This window comes from Salmo salar, chromosome 01 (genome assembly GCF_965601325.2).
Source record: "Salmo salar chromosome 01, fSalSal1, whole genome shotgun sequence".
NCBI classification, from domain to species: domain Eukaryota; kingdom Metazoa; phylum Chordata; class Actinopteri; order Salmoniformes; family Salmonidae; genus Salmo; species Salmo salar.
The window spans coordinates 167,985,553-168,012,894 of record NC_138291.1 but is presented as its reverse complement, the minus strand read 5'-3'; the positions used below and the strand labels follow the sequence as shown (position 1 = coordinate 168,012,894).

The 27,342-nt window shown below is 49.7% G+C and overlaps 1 protein-coding gene across 5 annotated transcripts in view; it reads right to left on the bottom strand.

Moving 5' to 3' along the window:
- garnl3 (GTPase activating Rap/RanGAP domain like 3) overlaps positions 1–27,342 on the bottom strand; it is a 235,873-nt gene that overhangs the window by 35,336 nt on the left and 173,195 nt on the right. For 3 of the 5 annotated variants that reach the window (XM_045692952.2, XM_045692961.2, XM_045692965.2), the window contains exons 23-28: positions 18,881–19,039; positions 18,618–18,684; positions 15,414–15,521; positions 14,745–14,863; positions 13,426–13,561; positions 12,669–12,728 (exon numbers count right to left, since the gene is read on the bottom strand). In XM_045692952.2, the coding sequence (XP_045548908.1) occupies positions 12,669–12,728; positions 13,426–13,561; positions 14,745–14,863; positions 15,414–15,521; positions 18,618–18,684; positions 18,881–19,039 (649 nt within the window). The remainder of the gene's footprint in view (positions 1–12,668; positions 12,729–13,425; positions 13,562–14,744; positions 14,864–15,413; positions 15,522–18,617; positions 18,685–18,880; positions 19,040–27,342) is intronic. The other 2 variants (XM_045692967.2, XM_045692975.2) reach the window with 1 other exon arrangement.

Sequence of the window (27,342 nt, the reverse complement as noted above, 5' to 3'; positions counted from 1 at the left end):
TTTGACCGTGTTATTTCAGTCTGTAATAAATAACATGTGTTCGCTCCCAGCTGCGCCTTGGTCCACTTCTTCCTTCCTGCACGACGATCGTTACAGAACAACCCACCAAACCAGGACCAAGCAGCGGGAGGAAAAGGAGAGCGAGAGATGGGCTCGCGAGGGAAAGGAGTTCTGGACCTGGGAGGAGATCATGTCGGGGAAAGGACCCTGGCGGAAGGATTCCCAGGTCGAGGAGGTGATGCCAGCCGGTGGAAGGAGTCGCAGGCGGCGGTCTTTGAGGCCCGGAAGACACCCCCAAGAAAATTTTTTGGGGGGGCTAATGGGGTGGTCCGGAAGGGCAGAGGAAGAGCCCAGACCACTGCTCTCGTGGGGGATAACGGCGAAGGAGGAGGCAAAGATGTGGCAGGTCCTGGAGGACCTGCGTAGGGACAGCGTGGAGGAAGAGCCTTGGGTAGCAGAGGTGCGCACGGTATTGCCAGTGCGCCTGCACAGCCCAGTGCGCTCTGTGCCAGCGCCCCACATTTGCCGGGCTAGGGGGAGTGTTCAGCGAGGACGTGTTGTGCCGGCTCAGCGCTCCTGGCCTCCGGTGCCCCTTCTCGGTCCGATGTATCCTGCGCCGAGGACGCGCACTGTGTCTCCGGTACGGCTGCACAGCCCAGTGCGTTCTGTGCCAGCGCTCCACACTTGCCAGGCTAAGGTGGGTGTTGAGCCAGAACGGGTGATGTCAGCTGTGCACTCCAGACCTCCAGTGCGCCTCCTCGGTCCAGGATATCCGGCGCCGCTTATGCGCACTGTGTCGCCGGTGTGCGGTCACAGTCCAGTCCGGCCCGTCCCTGCTCCCCGCACCAGGTTAGTGGTGCGTGTCCCCAGTCCTGTCCGGCCCATCCCTGCTCCCCGCACCAAGCCAGTGGTGCGTGTCCCCAGTCCTGTCCGGCCCATCCCTGCTCCCCGCACCAAGCCAGTGGTGTGTGCCCCCAGTCCAGTCCGGCCCGTCCCTGCTCCCCGCACCAGGTTAGTGGTGCGTGTCCCCAGTCCTGTCCGGCCCATCCCTGCTCCCCGCACCAGGTTAGTGGTGCGCGTCCCCAGTCCAGTCCGGCCCGTCCCTGCTCCCCGCACCAAGCCAGTGGTGTGTGCCCCCAGTCCAGTCCGGCCCGTCCCTGCTCCCCGCACCAGGTTAGTGGTGCGTGTCCCCAGTCCTGTCCGGCCCGTCCCTGCTCCCCGCACCAGGTTAGTGGTGCGTGTCCACAGTCCTGTCCGGCCCATCCCGGCTCCCCGCACCAAGCCGGTGGTGCGTGTCCCCAGTCCAGTCCGGCCCGTCCCTGCTCCCCGCACCAGGCCCACGGCGCGTGTCCACAGTCCGGCACGGCCTGTGTCCGGTCCACCGGTGACCAGTCCTGTTCCGGTTGGCGGCTCCGCTCCGGAGCCTGAGCATGCCGCTCCACCGTGGTCCAGTCCGGGCCAGAGGGGTAGGGCTAGGGTGGAGGCAGGGGGAGAAACACGCCCGGGGCCAGAGCCTCCACCGAGGGTGAGGCGCCCACCCGGGTCCCCCCCCCTAATAGACTTTAGGTTGGTGCGCCGGGAGTACGCACCGTTGGAGGGGGGGTACTGTCACGCCCTGACCAGGTGAACTCTTCTATTTTGGTCAGGGTGTGGCATTTCTATAGTTTATTTTCTATGTTTTTGGTATAGCCTTGCTTTGGGGCGTATTTCTATGTTGGGTGCTGTCGATTCCCAATCAGAGACAGCTGTCGCTAGTTGCCTCTGATTGGGGAATCATATTTAAGTTCCTTTTCCCCCCACGATGTTTGTGGGTTGTTGTCTCTTTTTGTTGGAGCAGTAGCGATACGTTTATTCTCTGTTTTGACCGTGTTATTTCAGTCTGTAATAAATAACATGTGTTCGCTCCCAGCTGCGCCTTGGTCCACTTCTTCCTTCCTGCACGACGATCGTTACAGAACAACCCACCAAACCAGGACCAAGCAGCGGGAGGAAAAGGAGCGCGAGAGATGGGCTCGCGAGGGAAAGGAGTTCTGGACCTGGGAGGAGATCATGTCGGGGAAAGGACCCTGGCGGAAGGATTCCCAGGTCGAGGAGGTGATGCCAGCCGGTGGAAGGAGTCGCAGGCGGCGGTCGAGGAGGCCCGGAAGACACCCCCAAGAAAACATTTTGGGGGGGCTAATGGGGTGGTCCGGAAGGGCAGAGGAAGAGCCCAGACCACTGCTCTCGTGGGGGATAACGGCGAAGGAGGAGGCAAATATGTGGCAGGTCCTGGAGGACCTGCGTAGGGACAGCGTGGAGGAAGAGCCTTGGGTAGCAGAGGTGCGCACGGTATTGCCAGTGCGCCTGCACAGCCCAGTGCGCTCTGTGCCAGCGCCCCACATTTGCCGGGCTAGGGGGAGTGTTCAGCGAGGACGTGTTGTGCCGGCTCAGCGCTCCTGGCCTCCGGTGCCCCTTCTCGGTCCGATGTATCCTGCGCCGAGGACGCGCACTGTGTCTCCGGTACGGCTGCACAGCCCAGTGCGTTCTGTGCCAGCGCTCCACACTTGCCAGGCTAAGGTGGGTGTTGAACCAGAACGGGTGATGTCAGCTGTGCACTCCAGACCTCCAGTGCGCCTCCTCGGTCCAGGATATCCGGCGCCGCTTATGCGCACTGTGTCGCCGGTGTGCGGTCACAGTCCAGTCCGGCCCGTCCCTGCTCCCCGCACCAGGTTAGTGGTGCGTGTCCCCAGTCCTGTCCGGCCCATCCCTGCTCCCCGCACCAAGCCAGTGGTGCGTGTCCCCAGTCCTGTCCGGCCCATCCCTGCTCCCCGCACCAAGCCAGTGGTGTGTGCCCCCAGTCCAGTCCGGCCCGTCCCTGCTCCCCGCACCAGGTTAGTGGTGCGTGTCCCCAGTCCTGTCCGGCCCATCCCTGCTCCCCGCACCAGGTTAGTGGTGCGCGTCCCCAGTCCAGTCCGGCCCGTCCCTGCTCCCCGCACAAAGCCAGTGGTGTGTGCCCCCAGTCCAGTCCGGCCCGTCCCTGCTCCCCGCACCAGGTTAGTGGTGCGTGTCCCCAGTCCTGTCCGGCCCGTCCCTGCTCCCCGCACCAGGTTAGTGGTGCGTGTCCACAGTCCTGTCCGGCCCATCCCGGCTCCCCGCACCAAGCCGGTGGTGCGTGTCCCCAGTCCAGTCCGGCCCGTCCCTGCTCCCCGCACCAGGCCCACGGCGCGTGTCCACAGTCCGGCACGGCCTGTGTCCGGTCCACCGGTGACCAGTCCTGTTCCGGTTGGCGGCTCCGCTCCGGAGCCTGAGCATGCCGCTCCACCGTGGTCCAGTCCGGGCCAGAGGGGTAGGGCTAGGGTGGAGGCAGGGGGAGAAACACGCCCGGGGCCAGAGCCTCCACCGAGGGTGAGGCGCCCACCCGGGTCCCCCCCCCTAATAGACTTTAGGTTGGTGCGCCGGGAGTACGCACTGTTGGAGGGGGGGTACTGTCACGCCCTGACCAGGTGAACTCTTCTATTTTGGTCAGGGTGTGGCATTTCTATAGTTTATTTTCTATGTTTTTGGTATAGCCTTGCTTTGGGGCGTATTTCTATGTTGGGTGCTGTCGATTCCCAATCAGAGACAGCTGTCGCTAGTTGCCTCTGATTGGGGAATCATATTTAAGTTCCTTTTCCCCCCACGATGTTTGTGGGTTGTTGTCTCTTTTTGTTGGAGCAGTAGCGATACGTTTATTCTCTGTTTTGACCGTGTTATTTCAGTCTGTAATAAATAACATGTGTTCGCTCCCAGCTGCGCCTTGGTCCACTTCTTCCTTCCTGCACGACGATCGTTACAGAACAACCCACCAAACCAGGACCAAGCAGCGGGAGGAAAAGGAGCGCGAGAGATGGGCTCGCGAGGGAAAGGAGTTCTGGACCTGGGAGGAGATCATGTCGGGGAAAGGACCCTGGCGGAAGGATTCCCAGGTCGAGGAGGTGATGCCAGCCGGTGGAAGGAGTCGCAGGCGGCGGTCGAGGAGGCCCGGAAGACACCCCCAAGAAAACATTTTGGGGGGGCTAATGGGGTGGTCCGGAAGGGCAGAGGAAGAGCCCAGACCACTGCTCTCGTGGGGGATAACGGCGAAGGAGGAGGCAAAGATGTGGCAGGTCCTGGAGGACCTGCGTAGGGACAGCGTGGAGGAAGAGCCTTGGGTAGCAGAGGTGCGCACGGTATTGCCAGTGCGCCTGCACAGCCCAGTGCGCTCTGTGCCAGCGCCCCACATTTGCCGGGCTAGGGGGAGTGTTCAGCGAGGACGTGTTGTGCCGGCTCAGCGCTCCTGGCCTCCGGTGCCCCTTCTCGGTCCGATGTATCCTGCGCCGAGGACGCGCACTGTGTCTCCGGTACGGCTGCACAGCCCAGTGCGTTCTGTGCCAGCGCTCCACACTTGCCAGGCTAAGGTGGGTGTTGAGCCAGAACGGGTGATGTCAGCTGTGCACTCCAGACCTCCAGTGCGCCTCCTCGGTCCAGGATATCCGGCGCCGCTTATGCGCACTGTGTCGCCGGTGTGCGGTCACAGTCCAGTCCGGCCCGTCCCTGCTCCCCGCACCAGGTTAGTGGTGCGTGTCCCCAGTCCTGTCCGGCCCATCCCTGCTCCCCGCACCAAGCCAGTGGTGCGTGTCCCCAGTCCTGTCCGGCCCATCCCTGCTCCCCGCACCAAGCCAGTGGTGTGTGCCCCCAGTCCAGTCCGGCCCGTCCCTGCTCCCCGCACCAGGTTAGTGGTGCGTGTCCCCAGTCCTGTCCGGCCCATCCCTGCTCCCCGCACCAGGTTAGTGGTGCGCGTCCCCAGTCCAGTCCGGCCCGTCCCTGCTCCCCGCACCAAGCCAGTGGTGTGTGCCCCCAGTCCAGTCCGGCCCGTCCCTGCTCCCCGCACCAGGTTAGTGGTGCGTGTCCCCAGTCCAGTCCGGCCCGTCCCTGCTCCCCGCACCAGGCCCACGGCGCGTGTCCACAGTCCGGCACGGCCTGTGTCCGGTCCACCGGTGACCAGTCCTGTTCCGGTCGGCGGCTCCGCTCCGGAGCCTGAGCATGCCGCTCCACCGTGGTCCAGTCCGGGCCAGAGGGGTAGGGCTAGGGTGGAGGCAGGGGGAGAAACACGCCCGGGGCCAGAGCCTCCACCGAGGGTGAGGCGCCCACCCGGGTCCCCCCCCCTAATAGACTTTAGGTTGGTGCGCCGGGAGTACGCACCGTTGGAGGGGGGGTACTGTCACGCCCTGACCAGGTGAACTCTTCTATTTTGGTCAGGGTGTGGCATTTCTATAGTTTATTTTCTATGTTTTTGGTATAGCCTTGCTTTGGGGCGTATTTCTATGTTGGGTGCTGTCGATTCCCAATCAGAGACAGCTGTCGCTAGTTGCCTCTGATTGGGGAATCATATTTAAGTTCCTTTTCCCCCCACGATGTTTGTGGGTTGTTGTCTCTTTTTGTTGGAGCAGTAGCGATACGTTTATTCTCTGTTTTGACCGTGTTATTTCAGTCTGTAATAAATAACATGTGTTCGCTCCCAGCTGCGCCTTGGTCCACTTCTTCCTTCCTGCACGACGATCGTTACAGAACAACCCACCAAACCAGGACCAAGCAGCGGGAGGAAAAGGAGCGCGAGAGATGGGCTCGCGAGGGAAAGGAGTTCTGGACCTGGGAGGAGATCATGTCGGGGAAAGGACCCTGGCGGAAGGATTCCCAGGTCGAGGAGGTGATGCCAGCCGGTGGAAGGAGTCGCAGGCGGCGGTCGAGGAGGCCCGGAAGACACCCCCAATAATTTTTTTTGGGGGGGGCTAATGGGGTGGTCCGGAAGGGCAGAGGAAGAGCCCAGACCACTGCTCTCGTGGGGGATAACGGCGAAGGAGGAGGCAGAGATGTGGCAGGTCCTGGAGGACCTGCGTAGGGACAGCGTGGAGGAAGAGCCTTGGGTAGCAGAGGTGCGCACGGTATTGCCAGTGCGCCTGCACAGCCCAGTGCGCTCTGTGCCAGCGCCCCACATTTGCCGGGCTAGGGGGAGTGTTCAGCGAGGACGTGTTGTGCCGGCTCAGCGCTCCTGGCCTCCGGTGCCCCTTCTCGGTCCGATGTATCCTGCGCCGAGGACGCGCACTGTGTCTCCGGTACGGCTGCACAGCCCAGTGCGTTCTGTGCCAGCGCTCCACACTTGCCAGGCTAAGGTGGGTGTTGAGCCAGAACGGGTGATGTCAGCTGTGCACTCCAGACCTCCAGTGCGCCTCCTCGGTCCAGGATATCCGGCTCCGCTTATGCGCACTGTGTCGCCGGTGTGCGGTCACAGTCCAGTCCGGCCCGTCCCTGCTCCCCGCACCAGGTTAGTGGTGCGTGTCCCCAGTCCTGTCCGGCCCATCCCTGCTCCCCGCACCAAGCCAGTGGTGCGTGTCCCCAGTCCCCTCCGGCCCATCCCCGCTCCCTGCACCAAGCCAGTGGTGTGTGCCCCCAGTCCTGTCCGGCCCATCCCTGCTCCCCGCACCAGTTTAGTGGTGCGCGTCCCCAGTCCAGTCCGGACCGTCCCTGCTCCCCGCACCAAGCCAGTGGTGTGTGCCCCCAGTCCAGTCCGGCCCGTCCCTGCTCCCCGCACCAAGTTAGTGGTGCGTGTCCCCAGTCCTGTCCGGCCCGTCCCTGCTCCCCGCACCAGGTTAGTGGTGCATGTCCACAGTCCTGTCCGGCCCATCCCGGCTCCCCGCACCAAGCCGGTGGTGCGTGTCCCCAGTCCAGTCCGGCCCGTCCCTGCTCCCCGCACCAGGTTGGTGGTGCGTGTCCCCAGGATAGTCCGGCCCGTCCCTGCTCCCCGCACCAGGTTGGTGGTGCGTGTCCCCGGTCCTGTCCGGCCCGTCCCTGTTCCCCGCACCAGGCCCACGGCGGGTGTCCACAGTCCGGCACGGCCTGTGTCCGGTCCACAGGTGACCAGTCCTGTTCCGGTCGGCGGCTCCGCTCCGGAGCCTGAGCATGCCGCTCCACCGTGGTCCAGTCCGGGCCAGAGGGGTAGGGCTAGGGTGGAGGCAGGGGGAGAAACACGCCCGGGGCCAGAGCCTCCACCGAGGGTGAGGCGCCCACCCGGGTCCCCCCCCCTAATAGACTTTAGGTTGGTGCGCCGGGAGTACGCACCGTTGGAGGGGGGGTACTGTCACGCCCTGACCAGGTGAACTCTTCTATTTTGGTCAGGGTGTGGCATTTCTATAGTTTATTTTCTATGTTTTTGGTATAGCCTTGCTTTGGGGCGTATTTCTATGTTGGGTGCTGTCGATTCCCAATCAGAGACAGCTGTCGCTAGTTGCCTCTGATTGGGGAATCATATTTAAGTTCCTTTTCCCCCCACGATGTTTGTGGGTTGTTGTCTCTTTTTGTTGGAGCAGTAGTGATACGTTTATTCTCTGTTTTGACCGTGTTATTTCAGTCTGTAATAAATAACATGTGTTCGCTCCCAGCTGCGCCTTGGTCCACTTCTTCCTTCCTGCACGACGATCGTTACAGAACAACCCACCAAACCAGGACCAAGCAGCGGGAGGAAAAGGAGCGCGAGAGATGGGCTCGCGAGGGAAAGGAGTTCTGGACCTGGGAGGAGATCATGTCGGGGAAAGGACCCTGGTGGAAGGATTCCCAGGTCGAGGAGGTGATGCCAGCCGGTGGAAGGAGTCGCAGGCGGCGGTCGAGGAGGCCCGGAAGACACCCCCAATAATTTTTTTGGGGGGGGGCTAATGGGGTGGTCCGGTAGGGCAGAGGAAGAGCCCAGACCACTGCTCTCGTGGGGGATAACGGCGAAGGAGGAGGCAGAGATGTGGCAGGTCCTGGAGGACCTGCGTAGGGACAGCGTGGAGGAAGAGCCTTGGGTAGCAGAGGTGCGCACGGTATTGCCAGTGCGCCTGCACAGCCCAGTGCGCTCTGTGCCAGCGCCCCACATTTGCCGGGCTAGGGGGAGTGTTCAGCGAGGACGTGTTGTGCCGGCTCAGCGCTCCTGGCCTCCGGTGCCCCTTCTCGGTCCGATGTATCCTGCGCCGAGGACGCGCACTGTGTCTCCGGTACGGCTGCACAGCCCAGTGCGTTCTGTGCCAGCGCTCCACACTTGCCAGGCTAAGGTGGGTGTTGAGCCAGAACGGGTGATGTCAGCTGTGCACTCCAGACCTCCAGTGCGCCTCCTCGGTCCAGGATATCCGGCTCCGCTTATGCGCACTGTGTCGCCGGTGTGCAGTCACAGTCCAGTCCGGCCCGTCCCTGCTCCCCGCACCAGGTTAGTGGTGCGTGTCCCCAGTCCTGTCCGGCCCATCCCTGCTCCCCGCACCAAGCCAGTGGTGCGTGTCCCCAGTCCCCTCCGGCCCATCCCTGCTCCCCGCACCAAGCCAGTGGTGTGTGCCCCCAGTCCAGTCCGGCCCGTCCCTGCTCCCCGCACCAGGTTGGTGGTGCGTGTCCCCGGTCCTGTCCGGCCCGTCCCTGTTCCCCGCACCAGGCCCACGGCGCGTGTCCACAGTCCGGCACGGCCTGTGTCCGGTCCACCGGTGACCAGTCCTGTTCCGGTCGGCGGCTCCGCTCCGGAGCCTGAGCATGTCGCTCCACCGTGGTCCAGTCCGGGCCAGAGGGGTAGGGCTAGGGTGGAGACAGGGGGAGAAACACGCCCGGGGCCAGAGCCTCCACCGAGGGTGAGGCGCCCACCCGGGTCCCCCCCCCTAATAGACTTTAGGTTGGTGCGCCGGGAGTACGCACCGTTGGAGGGGGGGTACTGTCACGCCCTGACCAGGTGAACTCTTCTATTTTGGTCAGGGTGTGGCATTTCTATAGTTTATTTTCTATGTTTTTGGTATAGCCTTGCTTTGGGGCGTATTTCTATGTTGGGTGCTGTCGATTCCCAATCAGAGACAGCTGTCGCTAGTTGCCTCTGATTGGGGAATCATATTTAAGTTCCTTTTCCCCCCACGATGTTTGTGGGTTGTTGTCTCTTTTTGTTGGAGCAGTAGCGATACGTTTATTCTCTGTTTTGACCGTGTTATTTCAGTCTGTAATAAATAACGTGTTCGCTCCCAGCTGCGCCTTGGTCCACTTCTTCCTTCCTGCACGACGATCGTTACAGAATTCCAGTCTCTATAGTCTGCTATATTCCAGTCTCTATAGTCTGCTGTATTCCAGTCTCTATAATCTGCTGTATTCCAGTCTCTATCATCTGCTGTATTCCAGTCTCTATAGTCTGATGTATTCCAGTCTCTATAGTCTGATGTATTCCAGTCTCTATAGTCTGCTGTATTCCAGTCTCTATAATCTGCTGTATTCCAGTCTCTATAGTCTGCTGTATTCCAGTCTCTGTAGTCTGCTGTATTCCAGTCTCTATAGTCTGCTGTATTCCAGTCTCTATAGTCTGCTGTATTCCAGTCTCTATAGTCTGCTGTATTCCAGTCTCTGTAGTCTGCTGTATTCCAGTCTCTATAGTCTGCTGTATTCCAGTCTCTGTAGTCTGCTGTATTCCAGTCTCTATAATCTGCTGTATTCCAGTCTCTATAATCTGCTGTATTCCAGTCTCTATAGTCTGCTGTATTCCAGTCTCTATAGTTTGCTGTATTCCAGTCTCTATAGTCTGCTGTATTCCAGTCTCTATAGTCTGCTGTATTCCAGTCTCTATAGTCTGCTGTATTCCAGTCTCTATAATCTGCTGTATTCCAGTCTCTATAGTCTGCTGTATTCCAGTCTCTATAGTCTGCTGTATTCCAGTCTCTATAGTCTGCTGTATTCCAGTCTCTATAGTCTGCTGTATTCCAGTCTCTATAGTCTGCTGTATTCCAGTCTCTATAATCTGATGTATTCCAGTCTCTATAGTCTGATGTATTCCAGTCTCTATAGTCTGCTGTATTCCAGTCTCTATAATCTGCTGTATTCCAGTCTCTATAATCTGCTGTATTCCAGTCTCTGTAATCTGCTGCATTCCAGTCTCTGTAATCTGCTGTATTCTAGTCTCTGTAATCTGCTGTATTCCAGTCTCTGTAGTCTGCTGTATTCCAGTCTTTATAGTCTGCTGTATTCCAGTCTCTATAGTCTGCTGTATTCCAGTCTCTATAGTCTGATGTATTCCAGTCTCTATAATCTGCTGCATTCCAGCCTCTATAGTGTGCTGTATTCCAGTCTCTGTAGTCTGCTGTATTCCGGTCGCTATAATCTGCTCTATTCCAGTCTCTATAATCTGCTCTATTCCAGTCTCTATAATCTGCTGTATTCCAGTCTCTGTAATCTACTGTATTCCAGTCTCTATAGTCTGCTGTATTCCAGTCTCTATAGTCTGCTGTATTCCAGTCTCTATAATCTGCTGTATTCCAGTCTCTGTAATCTGCTGCATTCCAGTCTCTGTAATCTGCTGTATTTTAGTCTCTGTAATCTGCTGTATTCCAGTCTCTGTAGTCTGCTGTATTCCAGTCATTATAGTCTGCTGTATTCCAGTCTCTATAGTCTGCTGTATTCCAGTCTCTATAGTCTGCTGTATTCAAGTCTCTATAGTCTGCTATATTCCAGTCTCTATAGTCTGCTGTATTCCAGTCTCTATAATCTGCTGTATTCCAGTCTCTATAATCTGCTGCATTCCAGCCTCTATAGTGTGCTGTATTCCAGTCTCTGTAGTCTGCTGTATTCCGGTCTCTATAATCTGCTCTATTCCAGTCTCTATAATCTGCTCTATTCCAGTCTCTATAATCTGCTCTATTCCAGTCTCTATAGTCTGCTGTATTCCAGTCTCTATAATCTGCTCTATTCCAGTCTCTATAATCTGCTCTATTCCAGTCTCTATAATCTGCTGTATTCCAGTCTCTATAGTCTGCTGTATTCCAGTCTCTATAGTCTGCTGTATTCCAGTATAATCATCTGTATTCAAGTCTCTATAGTCTGCTGTATTCCAGTCTCTATAGTTTGCTGTATTCCAGTCTCTATAGTCTGCTGTATTCCAGTCTCTATAGTCTGCTGTATTCCAGTCTCTATAATCTGCTGTATTCCAGTCTCTATAATCTGCTCTATTCCAGTCTCTATAGTCTGCTGTATTCCAGTCTCTATAATCTGTTGTATTCCAGTCTCTATAGTCTGCTTTATTCCAGTATAATCATCTGTAGTCCAGTCTCTATAGTCTGCTGTAGTCTAGTCTCTATAATCTGCTCTATTCCAGTCTCTATAGTCTGCTGTATTCCAGTCTCTATAGTCTGTTGTATTCCAGACTATAGTAGGGGTGGGATCTTTAGGCACCCAACGTGCCAAAAGAAAGTTGCAAAACATTTTGTTACGTTCTGCCCTAATGAACATGATGCAGGTGTATTGGCTTGCAATGGTTAAATCTAACCACTAGGTGGCAGTGAATGCTCATAGTCTAATGCAGTGTTTCACTAGATCAAGACAGAATGGTAATACTAACGCACACGCAGCTATGTGACTGTCTGATGCGATGGAAGGCTGCACTGCGCCAAACAGACCGCCGTTCTGAAATGTCACGGGGTCAAAGGTGACGCAAACAGCATTCTGGGAGAAAAGGGGTCACTCCCTTTGTTATGACAGGTTCACTGACTCACTGTTACCGACCCCTCTCTCCCGTAACAATACCAGACAGACAGAAATATTAATAATAAACCAAATAGATATGAAATATACCAACAACAAAAAGCATGCAGCCATCTGGGATATATAATCGCGTGGATCTATATATTCCACATGCGTTTCTGCTCCAGGGTAAATGATCTAGAATCTAACAAAATAAAGGCTCCATAAGAGTTTTGGAATATTTGATTTGTTATGTTTTATAACCGTCCAATCCTCTAATCAGAATAGGATATGATTCCATGATTAAACATGGTTCAGGATTGGTGGAATACTACTAGAGGTAGTTTGACTGTCCAATCCACACATCAGTCTCAGCATTTTGTATTCACATGTTACTGGTGTCAACAAATCTGATCTCAAAGTGAGCCAATTGTCTACCAGTGGAAAAGCAGCTCTCCCCATAGAGCAGAAACGGCAGGCATAGGCAGTCGGTTAGAGGATGGGATTTTTGTCAGCCCCCCCTCAATCTCTCCCTCCTTCCCCCTAGATTGTGGCACCTCTATTTAGACCACCACTCTGAATGGGAGAGGGGGTTTTGACAAAAGTTTCCATGGTGACAGTGCAATCTGTAAATCATGCTGCGGCAGACGTGTCTTCTCCTCCCCTCTGTCTTGCTCTCTCTTTCTCTCTCTTTCATTCCCCCTCTTCTCTCTCTCTCTATCGCAAACATTCTCCCATCTCTCTCACATGCATACCTTTCTGAATCCGCATCTCTCTACCTCTCTCTCCATCTCTCACTCTCCCCCTCTCTATCCTCCATTTCTTCTTTCCTTTTTTACTTTTTCACTCTCTCCATTTCCCAGTCACTCTGACAGAGAGAAGGTGTGATGGGGAAGACAGAATGTTCACTTAACATTCAACTGACATTCAGTCAAACATGCCGCTTCATATAAAAAAAACTAAAAGGTGAGTTATTTTCCGTGCATGTTAGTAGGGCAGCATGTGCAGCTAGATGAAGAGGGAGGGCTGTGTCCCAAATGGCACCTGATTCCCTATATAGTGCACTGCTTCTGACCAGGGGCCAGGGCTCTGGTCAGAAGTAGTGCACTATATAAGGAAAACAATGCCATTTGGGACAAACCGGAGGAGCAGTGGGAGACTCCTTGAAGTACCTTCGGCATCCTTAGACATGTACAGGGATAGCTTGGTACCATAGGGGATCCGTATAGAATCTGAACCAGGGACCAGAACAAGGTTATGTAATACACACACACACTCTGGTATGACAGAACACACACATTCAGTAGTATTAACACCACCACCCCCAGAGCTGGAAAGATCAACACTACAGGGATGTTATTGGTTCTAGTAGTGTTCCAAGACTAGAGTTGACCAATAGAAAAGAGAAGAAGGACCAGATAGAAGATGGCAGAATCTTAAAGGGGAACTCAAAAACTATCTTGTGCTATTTTGCATCATCATAATGATGTGGCAGGTGACACATTGCTTCACCCTCTAAAGCCCAGTTCAGGTCCCATGCTATATACTACACCCTACACCCTCTAAAGCCCAGTTCAGGTCCCATGCTATATACTACACCCTACACCCTCTAAAGCCCAGTTCAGGTCCCATGCTATATACTACACCCTACACCCTCTAAAACCCAGTTCAGGTCCCATGATATATATTACACTCTACCCCCTCTAAAGCCCAGTTCAGGTCCCATGCTATATACTACACCCAGTTCAGGTCCCACACCCAACTCTCTGTCCAGAGTAACACACTAGCACTCTGGAGTACGTGCGCATACATATGATGTGTGTGTTACACACACTAACTACTGCAGTCCCCCAAAATGACGCAGATGAAGTGTGTGTTTCCAATTGTATTGTCATCCTACAACGTGATTGGTTGCTTGGCGAGGCTTACCGTCTCCGAGCGGCGATGGGAACACGGGCATCTCGTAGCCGGTGGGCGTCTGTGGGGAACTCTGGGAACTGGTGTCCCGGGAGCTGCAGTTGGAGGCAGAGTTAACCGGAGCGGACGACACAAAGTAGATGTCTGACTGATGGAGGGGATGGGGGGAGAGGGATAGGGAGAGATGAAGGGATTGAAGGAAATGGCGAGGAGGAGAAAAAGTGGAGAAGGAGAAAGATTAATAGAGGTAGATGGAAAGATAGAGAGTGATAGTGAAAGAGAAAGTGGGGAAAGATGAAGAGGGAGATAAAGAATGAGAGAGAGAAAGAGAGAGAGAGAGAGAGAGAGAGAGAGAGAGAGAGAGAGAGAGAGGTGTTGGTTAGTGAAATAATACCATCACCTGTCTTAGGTTCTGAACAAACAGAGTAAAAACTCAAACGGACAACTAGGAAAAGCTCAAACCAAATGTATTCACCCATTGGGTCCAACAGCTGCAAAGACAAAGCATGATTACACAATCACATATATTTATAACCTCCTACTAGGTGGGGTCAACTCCTTACACATCTAGACATCCCTGTTGCTAGGCAGGAACTTAATTGGTTCCTCTCACTGGTGTAATCATGGCCCTGCCTGATGCTAGAACCTTGGTGGGCGTGGAAGTGTACGTATGTGAGATAGGACTGTAGTAGGAGGGTTGTTGGGGTGGGCCCCTTTGGCCTCCCTCCCAGAGGTGTCTTGTCACTAACTGTTACCCTTCACCTCCCTCCTTAGAAACATGTGAACAGAATATGAACTTTCTGTCTCACTCAGTAACTTTCCATACACCAAGTTCCTATCCACCCTTCATTGACCCCAACATACACATTCCTTATACATGTAAAGTCATCAATAAGTTCTAGTGTGGTAACATGTATCAGTCTATTTCCAGCTAGAATCCAACAACATGCTACAACATGATGAGATAGTGTTTCATTTTGTTGAATGGTACAGTCTGCATGTGTCCTTCTGTTGTGTATGAGTTGTGTTTGATAGTGTTTATGTGTGGTCCCTCCGGGATAATAAAGACTGATTGAAATAGGATTGCTAAGAATTTTGTTTCTAAAAACACACACACACACACACACACACACACACACACACACACACACACACACACACACACGGACAGGCACATACACGCTCGTGAACGCATGCACGCACACACACGTGCGCACGCACACACACACTTTCTCTCTCTCTTTCTCTTTTGTGTTGTGTAGGAAAAGCTCTTTATAACTCAGATTCATTACAATCATGATTGGACACTTCCCCCTGTCAATCAAACTCACCCTGGAGGCAGTCAGCTGGAGCTCTGGCACGACAGCTGTGTAGACCAGGTTACCGTTGACAACCAGCCGGATCTCAATGGAGTCAGTGGTGAAGGCCAAGATGTAGGGGAACGCACACACTAACACAACAACAACTTCCTGTTATTGAATAAACAATTAACATCCCATGCGCTGACATAGTAGAAGAAAAAGTGCATTTACAGGCAGAACGGAGAATCAACAGTAATAATGAGTGCATGACTATGAAGTAATTATGATTCCAAAGCACAGCATCAACATTCTGAAGAACACCTGGCTAAATGGAGTTGATAGATTCAGATAGATGGTTTGGATAGATAATGTCCTAATAAATTAATCCTATGGGTAAAATTGGTTTGTCAAAGCAGCATGACAGTACAAACATACACATACTAACATAAGAGAAACTGTAGCTTGTGTAATGTATCTTTAGACAGCCATTCTCTGCTTTCATCATCAGAAACAAACACAGACACAAACAGACACAGACAAACACTCTGGACGACCTAGCCTGGGTGGCCACCCGCTGCATGTTACCATGGTGACGGGGCTCAGGCCAGGGCCGGAGGCTGGGCTGACCAAGGGAAGGAGCGGGGTGTGGGGAGGGGTAGGGTGGGGCTGCTGGTTGCTATGGTTACCAGTGCTACTCACCGATGGCGTTGGGCATCTGGTTCCAGCTGAAGTGTAAGTCAGAGGCGTTAGACTGGATCATAGGGGTGGACCCATTGAACGGACACACCTTCTTATAGGAACAGATATCTGGGGAACATATGAGATATACAGTATTAGAATGGATATATTAGTGACCCGATATACCTTTATACCATGTCATTGTTAAGTCATAATAGGAACAAGTATCTGCACAGAAAGACGAGTTTAGAAACATAAGTCTAAATCTAGAAACACAGTCGTTAACCTTGTATATATAGGAACCTTATATATATAGGAACCTTGTATATATAGGAACCTTATATATATAGGAACCTTATATATATAGGAACCTTGTATATATAGGAACCTTATATATATAGGAACCTTATATATATAGGAACCTTGTATATATAGGAACCTTGTATATATAGGAACCTTGTATATATAGGAACCTTGTATATATAGGAACCTTGTATATATAGGAACCTTGTATATATAGGAACCTTGTATATATAGGAACCTTGTATATATAGGAACCTTGTATATATAGGAACCTTATATATATAGGAACCTTGTATATATAGGAACCTTGTATATATAGGAACCTTGTATATATAGGAACCTTGTATATATAGGAACCTAGTATATATAGGAACCTTGTATATATATAGGAACCTTGTATATATATAGGAACCTTGTATATATAGGAACCTTGTATATATAGGAACCTTGTATATATAGGAACCTTGTATATATAAGAACCTTGTATATATAGGAACCTTGTATATATATAGGAACCTTGTATATATATATAGGAACCTTGTATATATAGAAACCTTGTATATATAGGAACCTTGTATATATAGGAACCTTGTATAAATAGGAACCTTGTATATATAGAAACCTTGTATATATAGGAATCTTGTATATATAGGAACCTTGTATATATAGGAACCTTGTATATATAGGAACCTAGTATATATAGGAAACTTGTGTATATATATAGGAACCTTGTATATATAGGAACCTTGTATATATAGAAACCTTGTATATATAGGAACCTTGTATAAATAGGAACCTTGTATATATAGGAACCTTGTATATATAGGAACCTTGTATATATAGGCACCTTGTATATATAGAAACCTTGTATATATAGGAACCTTGTATATATAGGAACCTTGTATATATAGGAACCTTGTATATATTGGAACCTTGTATATATAGGAACCTTGTATATATAGGAACCTTGTATATATAGGAACCTTGTATATATAGGAACCGTGTATATATAGGAACCTTGTATTTATGGGTGTTGAGGACAATAGATAATATATATTGAAACGTTACTACACCCTCAGAAATAAAGGTTTAGACTTGGTCCTAAAGGAGTACAACCACTGGTCCCTGGGGTGGAATCTCACTGTAAGGAATCTCCTTTGTACTTTTAGTTATAGGTGCATAACTGTACCCCAGTTCATACCTCAGAGAGTACCTTTCTCCACAGGTACAAAAGCATGCTTTTTGCCTTGATATCGTAACACTACAGTGACAAAGCAATATGTTCTCTATAAGTGACAAACATGTACTTCTGATAGACCACTTAAACTGGTACAACACTTTTACTCATGAGTGGCCAAAAATAACTAATGAATGCCTCCAATATCATTTTCCAGTGTGCCTTGCCTATGAGGTTACCAACCATGACTGTATTTGTTGTTGAATTCCTTCATGTTCTGTCCGGTGGCCTTCACCAAGTGAATTTCTTCATTTTCTGTCCTGTGGCCTTCACCAAGTGAATTCCTTCATGTTCTGTCCGGTGGCCTTCACCAAGTGAATTTCTTCATGTTCTGTCCGGTGGCCTTCACCAAGTGAATTCCTTCATGTTCTTTCCGGTGGCCTTCACCAAGTGAATTTCTTCATTTTCTGTCCGGTGGCCTTCACCAAGTGACTTCCTTCATGTTCTGTCCGGTGGCCTTCACCAAGTGAATTCCTTCATGTTCTGTCCGGTGGCCTTCACCAAGTGAATTCCTACATGTTCTGTCCGGTGGCCTTCACCAAGTGAATTCCTTCATGTTCTGTCCGGTGGCCTTCACCAAGTGAATTCCTTCATGTTCTGTCCGGTGGCCTTCACCAAGTGAATTTCTTCATTTTCTGTCCTGTGGCCTTCACCAAGTGAATTTCTTCATTTTCTGTCCGGTGGCCTTCACCAAGTGAATTCCTTCATGTTCTGTCCGGTGGCCTTCACCAAGTGAATTCCTTCATTTTCTGTCCGGTGGCCTTCACCAAGTGAATTTCTTCATGTTCTGTCCGGTGGCCTTCACCAAGTGAATTCCTTCATGTTCTGTCCGGTGGCCTTCACCAAGTGAATTCCTTCATGTTCTGTCCGGTGGCCTTCACCAAGTGAATTCCTTCATTTTCTGTCCGGTGGCCTTCACCAAGTGAATTTCTTCATGTTCTGTCCGGTGGCCTTCACCAAGTGAATTCCTTCATGTTCTGTCCGGTGGCCTTCACCAAGTGAATTCCTTCATGTTCTGTCCGGTGGCCTTCACCAAGTGAATTTCTTAATTTTCTGTCCTGTGGCCTTCACCAAGTGAATTCCTTCATGTTCTGTCCTGTGGCCTTCACCAAGTGAATTCCTTCATGTTCTGTCCGGTGGCCTTCACCAAGTGAATTCCTTCATTTTCTGTCCTGTGGCCTTCACCAAGTGAATTCCTTCATGTTCTGTCCGGTGGCCTTCACCAAGTGAATTCCTTCATGTTCTGTCCGGTGGCCTTCACCAAGTGAATTCCTTCATGTTCTGTCCGGTGGCCTTCACCAAGTGAATTTCTTCATTTTCTGTCCTGTGGCCTTCACCAAGTGAATTCCTTCATGTTCTGTCCGGTGGCCTTCACCAAGTGAATTCCAAGGTGTATGTTATCAATATAATTCATCTCTTCATAAGGCCTTATTTTGAGGGGTAGTTTTACCCTAATACAGCCTACAAGTATTAGGGTAAAATATGGGGTACAAAAATGTACCATTATACTCTTTATTCGCACATGTACCCTAAAAGGTACCGAACAGTACCATGTGACATCATTATGTGTACCTCTGAAGGTACATTATGTGTATTTTTGTATTTTTATAACCCAGTAATAATACCGTACCGTTATTTTCTAACAGTGTAGAGTGTAGAAATACCCCAGATAAATGGAGACTCACAATTGTAACACAACAAAAGACCAGCCTCCCCATCCTCGTACACATCGATGGCTGCCACAAAGTTGACCTGTGTGCACATGGCAGAGAAGAGCACTGTATTGAATTTATTCTACTCAATTGTCATTCATTGGCCCATCTTTAACTGTTCTCCTCTAAACTGTAACTCTTCCCCTTCATTGTTGAGCTATCTTCTCAGTCAACCAACCAGGTTAGTGGAAGGTCATGTAAATAACAACATAAATCATATTGTTAGGAGGTCTCACCCGGTTGGCGTCTACATGGTGTAGCCGGTATGCGTCCCCGGTGCTCTCGTTGATCAGGTCAAACTGGTGTTTGTAGGCCACACAGATCATGTTGTCGTTCTCCCCTGTAGGACCGTCCACCAGGGCCATGACTACTGGAGGGTCACACAGACAGATCTCCTGGGGAGGGGGGTGGGGGGGTGGCAGGTCAGGAGGGTGGGCCTCACACAGGTGCGTGTGTGTGTGTGTGTGTGTGTGAGTGAGTGAATGCATACCTGTGTGCATGGCTATGAGCCTCTCCTCATTCACTAGCTCCCTTAGCTGTGGTGAAATGCTGACCTACTGTTGTTGCATTACAGCAGCTATGGAATAGCTCAAAAAGTTCTACAGCTGCACCATCGAGAGCATCTTAACTGGCTGCATCACCGCTTGGTATGGCAAAGGTACCGCCCTTGACCGCAAAGCCCTACAGAGGGTGGTGCGGACAGCCCAGTACATCACTGGGGCCGAACTCCCTGCCATCCAGGAACTTTTTATCAGGTGGTGTTAGAGGAAGGCCCGAAAAATTGCCAAAGACTCCAGCCACCCAAGTCATAGACTGTTCACTCTGCTACCGTCCAGCAAACGGTACCAGAGCATCGGCTCTCAGACCAACAGGCTCCAAGACAACTTCTACCCACAAGTCATAATAGCCATACACACCATATACACACTCACTAGACTATACACACCATATACACACTCACTAGACTATACACACCATACACACTCACTAGACTATACACACCATATACACACTCACTAGACTATACACACCATATACACACTCACTAGACTATACACACCATATACACACTCACTAGACTATACACACCATATACACACTCACTAGACTATACACATAATATGCACACTCACTAGACTATACACACCATATACACACTCACTAGACTATACACACCATATACACACTCACTAGACTATACACATAATATGCACACTCAGTCACACACACTACATTGACACTCCCACACAAAACCAACACACATTCACACACACACATAACACACACACATTCACACACACACACGGATACCAACACAACACAAACACACATACATACACATTACACACACACTTTTACACATCATGGTACTGGTACTCCCTGTATATAGCTCCACATTGATCTGGTACTGGTACTCCCTGTATATAGCTCCACATTGATCTGGTACTGGTACTCCCTATATATAGCTCCACAGTGATCTGGTACTGGTACTCCCTGTATATAGCTCCACATTGATCTGGTACTGGTACTCCCTGTATATAGCTCCACATTGATCTGGTACTGGTACTCCCTGTATATAGCTCCACATTGATCTGGTACTGGTACTCCCTGTATATAGCTTCATTGATCTGGTACTGGTACTCCCTGTATATAGCTCCACATTGATCTGGTACTGGTACTCCCTGTACATAGCTCCACATTGATCTGGTACTGGTATTCCCTGTATATAGCTCCACATTGATCTGGTACTGGTACTCCCTGTATATAGCTCCACATTGATCTGGTACTGGTACTCCCTGTACATAGCTCCACATTGATCTGGTACTGGTACTCCCTGTATATAGCTCCACATTGATATGGTACTGGTACTCCCTGTACATAGGTCCACATTGATCTGTTACTGGTACTCCCTGTATATAGCTCCACATTGATCTGGTACTGGTACTCCCTGTATATAGCTCCACATTGATCTGGTACCGGTACTCCCTGTATATAGCTCCACATTGATCTGGTACCGGTACTCCCTGTATATTGCTCCACAGTGATCTGGTACTGGTACTCCCTGTATATAGCTCCACAGTGATCTGGTACCGGTACACCCTGTATATAGCTCCACATTGATCTGGTACTGGTACTCCCTGAATATAGCACCACATTGATCTGGTACTGGTACTCCCTGTATATAGCTCCACATTGATCTGGTACTGGTACTCCCTGTATATAGCTCCACATTGATCTGGTACTGGTACTCCCTGTATATAGCTCCACATTGATCTGGTACTGGTACTCCCTGTACATAGCTCCACATTGATCTGGTACTGGTACTCCCTGTATATAGCTCCACATTGATCTGGTACTGGTACTCCCTGTATATAGCTCCACATTGATCTGGTACTGGTACTCCCTGTATATAGCTCCACATTGATCTGGTACTGGTACTCCCTGTATATAGCTTCATTGATCTGGTACTGGTACTCCCTGTATATAGCTCCACATTGATCTGGTACTGGTACTCCCTGTATTTAGCTCCACATTGATCTGGTAATGGTACTCCCTGTATATAGCTCCACATTGATCTGGTACTGGTACTCCCTGTATATAGCTTCATTGATCTGGTACTGGTACTCCCTGTATATAGCTCCACATTGATCTGGTACTGGTACTCCCTGTACATAGCTCCACATTGATCTGGTACTGGTACTCCCTGTATATAGCTCCACATTGATCTGGTACTGGTACTCCCTGTATATAGCTTCACATTGATCTGGTACTGGTACTCCCTGTATATAGCTCCACATTGATCTGGTACTGGTACTCCCTGTATATAGCTCCACATTGATCTGGTACTGGTACTCCCTGTATATAGCTCCACATTGATCTGGTACTGGTACTCCCTGTATATAGCTCCACATTGATCTGGTACTGGTACTCCCTGTATATAGCTCCACATTGATCTGGTACTGGTACTCCCTGTATATAGCTCCACATTGATCTGGCACTGGTACTCCCTGTACATAGCTCCACATTGATCTGGTACTGGTATTCCCTGTATATAGCTCCACATTGATCTGGTACTGGTACTCCCTGTATATAGCTCCACATTGATCTGGTACTGGTACTCCCAGTACATAGCTCCACATTGATCTGGTACTGGTACTCCCTGTATATAGCTCCACATTGATCTGGTACTGGTACTCCCTGTATATAGCTCCACATTGATCTGGTACTGGTACTCCCTGTATATAGCTCCACATTGATCTGGTACTGGTACTCCCTGTATATAGCTCCACATTGATCTGGTACTGGTACTCCCTGTACATAGCTCCACATTGATCTGGTACTGGTACTCCCTGTATATAGCTCCACATTGATCTGGTACTGGTACTCCCTGTATATAGCTCCACATTGATCTGGTACTGGTACTCCCTGTATATAGCTTAATTGATCTGGTACTGGTACTCCCTGTATATAGCTCCACATTGATCTGGTACTGGTACTCCCTGTATATAGCTTCATTGATCTGGTACTGGTACTCCCTGTATATAGCTCCACATTGATCTGGTACTGGTACTCCCTGTATTTAGCTCCACATTGATCTGGTACTGGTACTCCCTGTATATAGCTCCACATTGATCTGGTACTGGTACTCCCTGTACATAGCTCCACATTGATCTGGTACTGGTACTCCCTGTATATAGCTCCACATTGATCTGGTACTGGTACTCCCTGTATATAGCTCCACATTGATCTGGTACTGGTACTCCCTGTATATAGCTTCATTGATCTGGTACTGGTACTCCCTGTATATAGCTCCACATTGATCTGGTACTGGTACTCCCTGTATATAGCTTCATTGATCTGGTACTGGTACTCCCTGTATATAGCTCCACATTGATCTGGTACTGGTACTCCCTGTATTTAGCTCCACATTGATCTGGTACTGGTACTCCCTGTATATAGCTCCACAGTGATCTGGTACTGGTACTCCCTGTATATAGCTTCATTGATCTGGTACTGGTACTCCCTGTACATTGATCTGGTACTGGTACTCCCTGTATATAGCTTCATTGATCTGGTACTGGTACTCCCTGTATACAGCTCCACATTGATCTGGTACTGGTACTCCCTGTATATAGCTCCACATTGATCTGGTACTGGTACTCCCTGTATATAGCTCCACATTGATCTGGTACCGGTACTCCCTGTATATAGCTCCACAGTGATCTGGTACTCCCTGTATATAGCTCCACATTGATCTGGTACTGGTACTCCCTGTATATAGCTCCACAGTGATCTGGTACTGGTACTCCCTGTATATAGCTCCACATTGATCTGGTACTGGTACTCCCTGTATATAGCTCCACATTGATCTGGTACTGGTACTCCCTGTATATAGCTCCACATTGATCTGGTACTGGTACTCCCTGTACATAGCTCCACATTGATCTGGTACTGGTACTCCCTGTATATAGCTCCACATTGATCTGGTACTGGTACTCCCTGTATATAGCTCCACATTGATCTGGTACTGATACTCCCTGTATATAGCTCCACATTGATCTGGTACTGGTACTCCCTGTATATAGCTCCACATTGATCTGGTACTGGTACTCCCTGTATATAGCTCCACAGTGATCTGGTACTCCCTGTATATAGCTCCACATTGATCTGGTACTGGTACTCCCTGTATATAGCTCCACAGTGATCTGGTACTCCCTGTATATAGCTCCACATTGATCTGGTACTGGTACTGCCTGTATATAGCTCCACAGTGATCTGGTACTGGTACTCCCTGTATATAGCTCCACATTGATCTGGTACTGGTACTCCCTGTATATAGCTCCACATTGATCTGGTACTGATACTCCCTGTATATAGCTCCACATTGATCTGGTACTGGTACTCCCTGTATATAGCTCCACATTGATCTGGTACTGGTACTCCCTGTATATAGCTCCATATTGATCTGTTACTGGTACTCCCTGTATATAGCTCCACAGTGATCTGGTACTGGTACTCCCTGTATATAGTTCCACATTGATCTGGTACTGGTACTCCCTGTATATAGCTCCACATTGATCTGGTACTGGTACTCCCTGTATATAGCTCCACATTGATCTGGTACTTGTACTCCCTGTATATAGCTCCACATTGATCTGGTACTGGTACTCCCTGTATACAGCTTCATTGATCTGGTACTGGTACTCCCTGTAAATAGCTCCACATTGATCTGGTACTGGTACTCCCTGTATATGGCTCCACATTGATCTGGTACTGGTACTCCCTGTATATAGCTCCACATTGATCTGGTACTGGTACTCCCTGTACATAGCTCCACATTGATCTGGTACTGGTACTCCCTATATATAGCTCCACAGTGATCTGGTACTGGTACTCCCTGTATATAGCTCCACATTGATCTGGTACTGGTACTCCCTGTATATAGCTCCACATTGATCTGGTACTGGTACTTCCTGTATATAGCTCCACATTGATCTGGTACTGGTACTCCCTGTATATAGCTCCACATTGATCTGGTACTGGTACTCCCTGTATATAGCTCCACAGTGATCTGGTACTGGTACTGCCTGTATATAGTTCCACATTGATCTGGTACTGGTACTCCCTGTATATAGCTCCACATTGATCTGGTACTCCCTGTATATAGCTCCACATTGATCTGGTACTGGTACTCCCTGTATTTAGCTCCACATTGATCTTGTACTGGTACTCCTTGTATATAGCTCCACATTGATCTGGTACTGGTACTCCCTGTATATGGCTCCACATTGATCTGGTACTGGTACTCCCTGTATTTAGCTCCACATTGATCTGGTACTGGTACTCCCTGTATATAGCTTCATTGATCTGATACTGGCACTCCCTGTACATAGCTCCACATTGATCTGGTACTGGTACTCCCTATATATAGCTCCACAGTGATCTGGTACTGGTACTCCATGTATATAGCTCCACATTGATCTGGTACTGGTACTCCCTGTATATAGCTCCACATTGATCTGGTACTGGTACTCCCTGTATATAGCTCCACATTGATCTGGTACTGGTACTCCCTGTATATAGCTTCATTGATCTGGTACTGGTACTCCTGTATATAGCTCCACATTGATCTGGTACTGGTACTCCCTGTATATAGCTCCACATTGATCTGGTACTGGTACTCCCTGTATATAGCTTCATTGATCTGGTACCGGTACTCCCTGTATATAGCTCCACATTGATCTGGTACTGGTACTCCCTGTATATAGCTCCACATTGATCTGGTACTGGTACTCCCTGTATATAGCTCCACATTGATCTGGTACCGGTACTCCCTGTATATAGCTCCACATTGATCTGGTACTGGTACTCCCTGTATATAGCTCCACATTGATCTGGTACTGGTACTCCCTGTATATAGATCCACATTGATCTGGTACTGGTACTCCCTGTATATAGCTCCACATTGATCTGGTACTGGTACTCCCTGTATATAGATCCACATTGATCTGGTACTGGTACTCCCTGTATATAGATCCACATTGATCTGGTACTGGTACTCCCTGTATATAGCTCCACATTGATCTGTTACTGGTACTCCCTGTATATAGCTCCAGATTGATCTGGTACTGGTACTCCCTGTATATAGATCCACATTGATCTGGTACTGGTACTCCCTGTATATAGCTCCACATTGATCTGGTACTGGTACTCCCTGTATATAGCTCCACATTGATCTGGTACTGATACTCCCTGTATATAGCTCCACATTGATCTGGTACTGGTACTCCCTGTATATAGCTCCACATTGATCTGGTACTGGTACTCCCTGTATATAGCTCCATATTGATCTGTTACTGGTACTCCCTGTATATAGCTCCACAGTGATCTGGTACTGGTACTCCCTGTATATAGTTCCACATTGATCTGGTACTGGTACTCCCTGTATATAGCTCCACATTGATCTGGTACTGGTACTCCCTGTATATAGCTCCACATTGATCTGGTACTTGTACTCCCTGTATATAGCTCCACATTGATCTGGTACTGGTACTCCCTGTATACAGCTTCATTGATCTGGTACTGGTACTCCCTGTAAATAGCTCCACATTGATCTGGTACTGGTACTCCCTGTATATGGCTCCACATTGATCTGGTACTGGTACTCCCTGTATATAGCTCCACATTGATCTGGTACTGGTACTCCCTGTACATAGCTCCACATTGATCTGGTACTGGTACTCCCTATATATAGCTCCACAGTGATCTGGTACTGGTACTCCCTGTATATAGCTCCACATTGATCTGGTACTGGTACTCCCTGTATATAGCTCCACATTGATCTGGTACTGGTACTTCCTGTATATAGCTCCACATTGATCTGGTACTGGTACTCCCTGTATATAGCTCCACATTGATCTGGTACTGGTACTCCCTGTATTTAGCTCCACATTGATCTGGTACTGGTACTCCTTGTATATAGCTCCACATTGATCTGGTACTGGTACTCCCTGTATATGGCTCCACATTGATCTGGTACTGGTACTCCCTGTATTTAGCTCCACATTGATCTGGTACTGGTACTCCCTGTATATAGCTTCATTGATCTGATACTGGCACTCCCTGTATATAGATCCACATTGATCTGGTACTGGTACTCCCTGTATATAGCTCCACAGTGATCTGGTACTAGTACTCCATGTATATAGCTCCACATTGATCTGGTACTGGTACTCCCTGTATATAGCTCCACATTGATCTGGTACTGGTACTCCCTGTATATAGCTCCACATTGATCTGGTACTGGTACTCCCTGTATATAGCTTCATTGATCTGGTACTGGTACTCCCTGTATATAGCTCCACATTGATCTGGTACTGGTACTCCCTGTATATAGCTCCACATTGATCTGGTACTGGTACTCCCTGTATATAGCTTCATTGATCTGGTACCGGTACTCCCTGTATATAGCTCCACATTGATCTGGTACTGGTACTCCCTGTATATAGCTCCACATTGATCTGATACTGGTACTCCCTGTATATAGCTCCACATTGATCTGGTACCGGTACTCCCTGTATATAGCTCCACATTGATCTGGTACTGGTACTCCCTGTATATAGCTCCACATTGATCTGGTACTGGTACTCCCTGTATATAGATCCACATTGATCTGGTACTGGTACTCCCTGTATATAGCTCCACATTGATCTGGTACTGGTACTCCCTGTATATAGATCCACATTGATCTGGTACTGGTACTCCCTGTATATAGCTCCACATTGATCTGGTACTGATACTCCCTGTATATAGCTCCACATTGATCTGGTACTGGTACTCCCTGTATATAGCTCCACATTGATCTGGTACTGGTACTCCCTGTATATAGCTCCATATTGATCTGTTACTGGTACTCCCTGTATATAGCTCCACAGTGATCTGGTACTGGTACTCCCTGTATATAGTTCCACATTGATCTGGTACTGGTACTCCCTGTATATAGCTCCACATTGATCTGGTACTGGTACTCCCTGTATATAGCTCCACATTGATCTGGTACTTGTACTCCCTGTATATAGCTCCACATTGATCTGGTACTGGTACTCCCTGTATACAGCTTCATTGATCTGGTACTGGTACTCCCTGTAAATAGCTCCACATTGATCTGGTACTGGTACTCCCTGTATATGGCTCCACA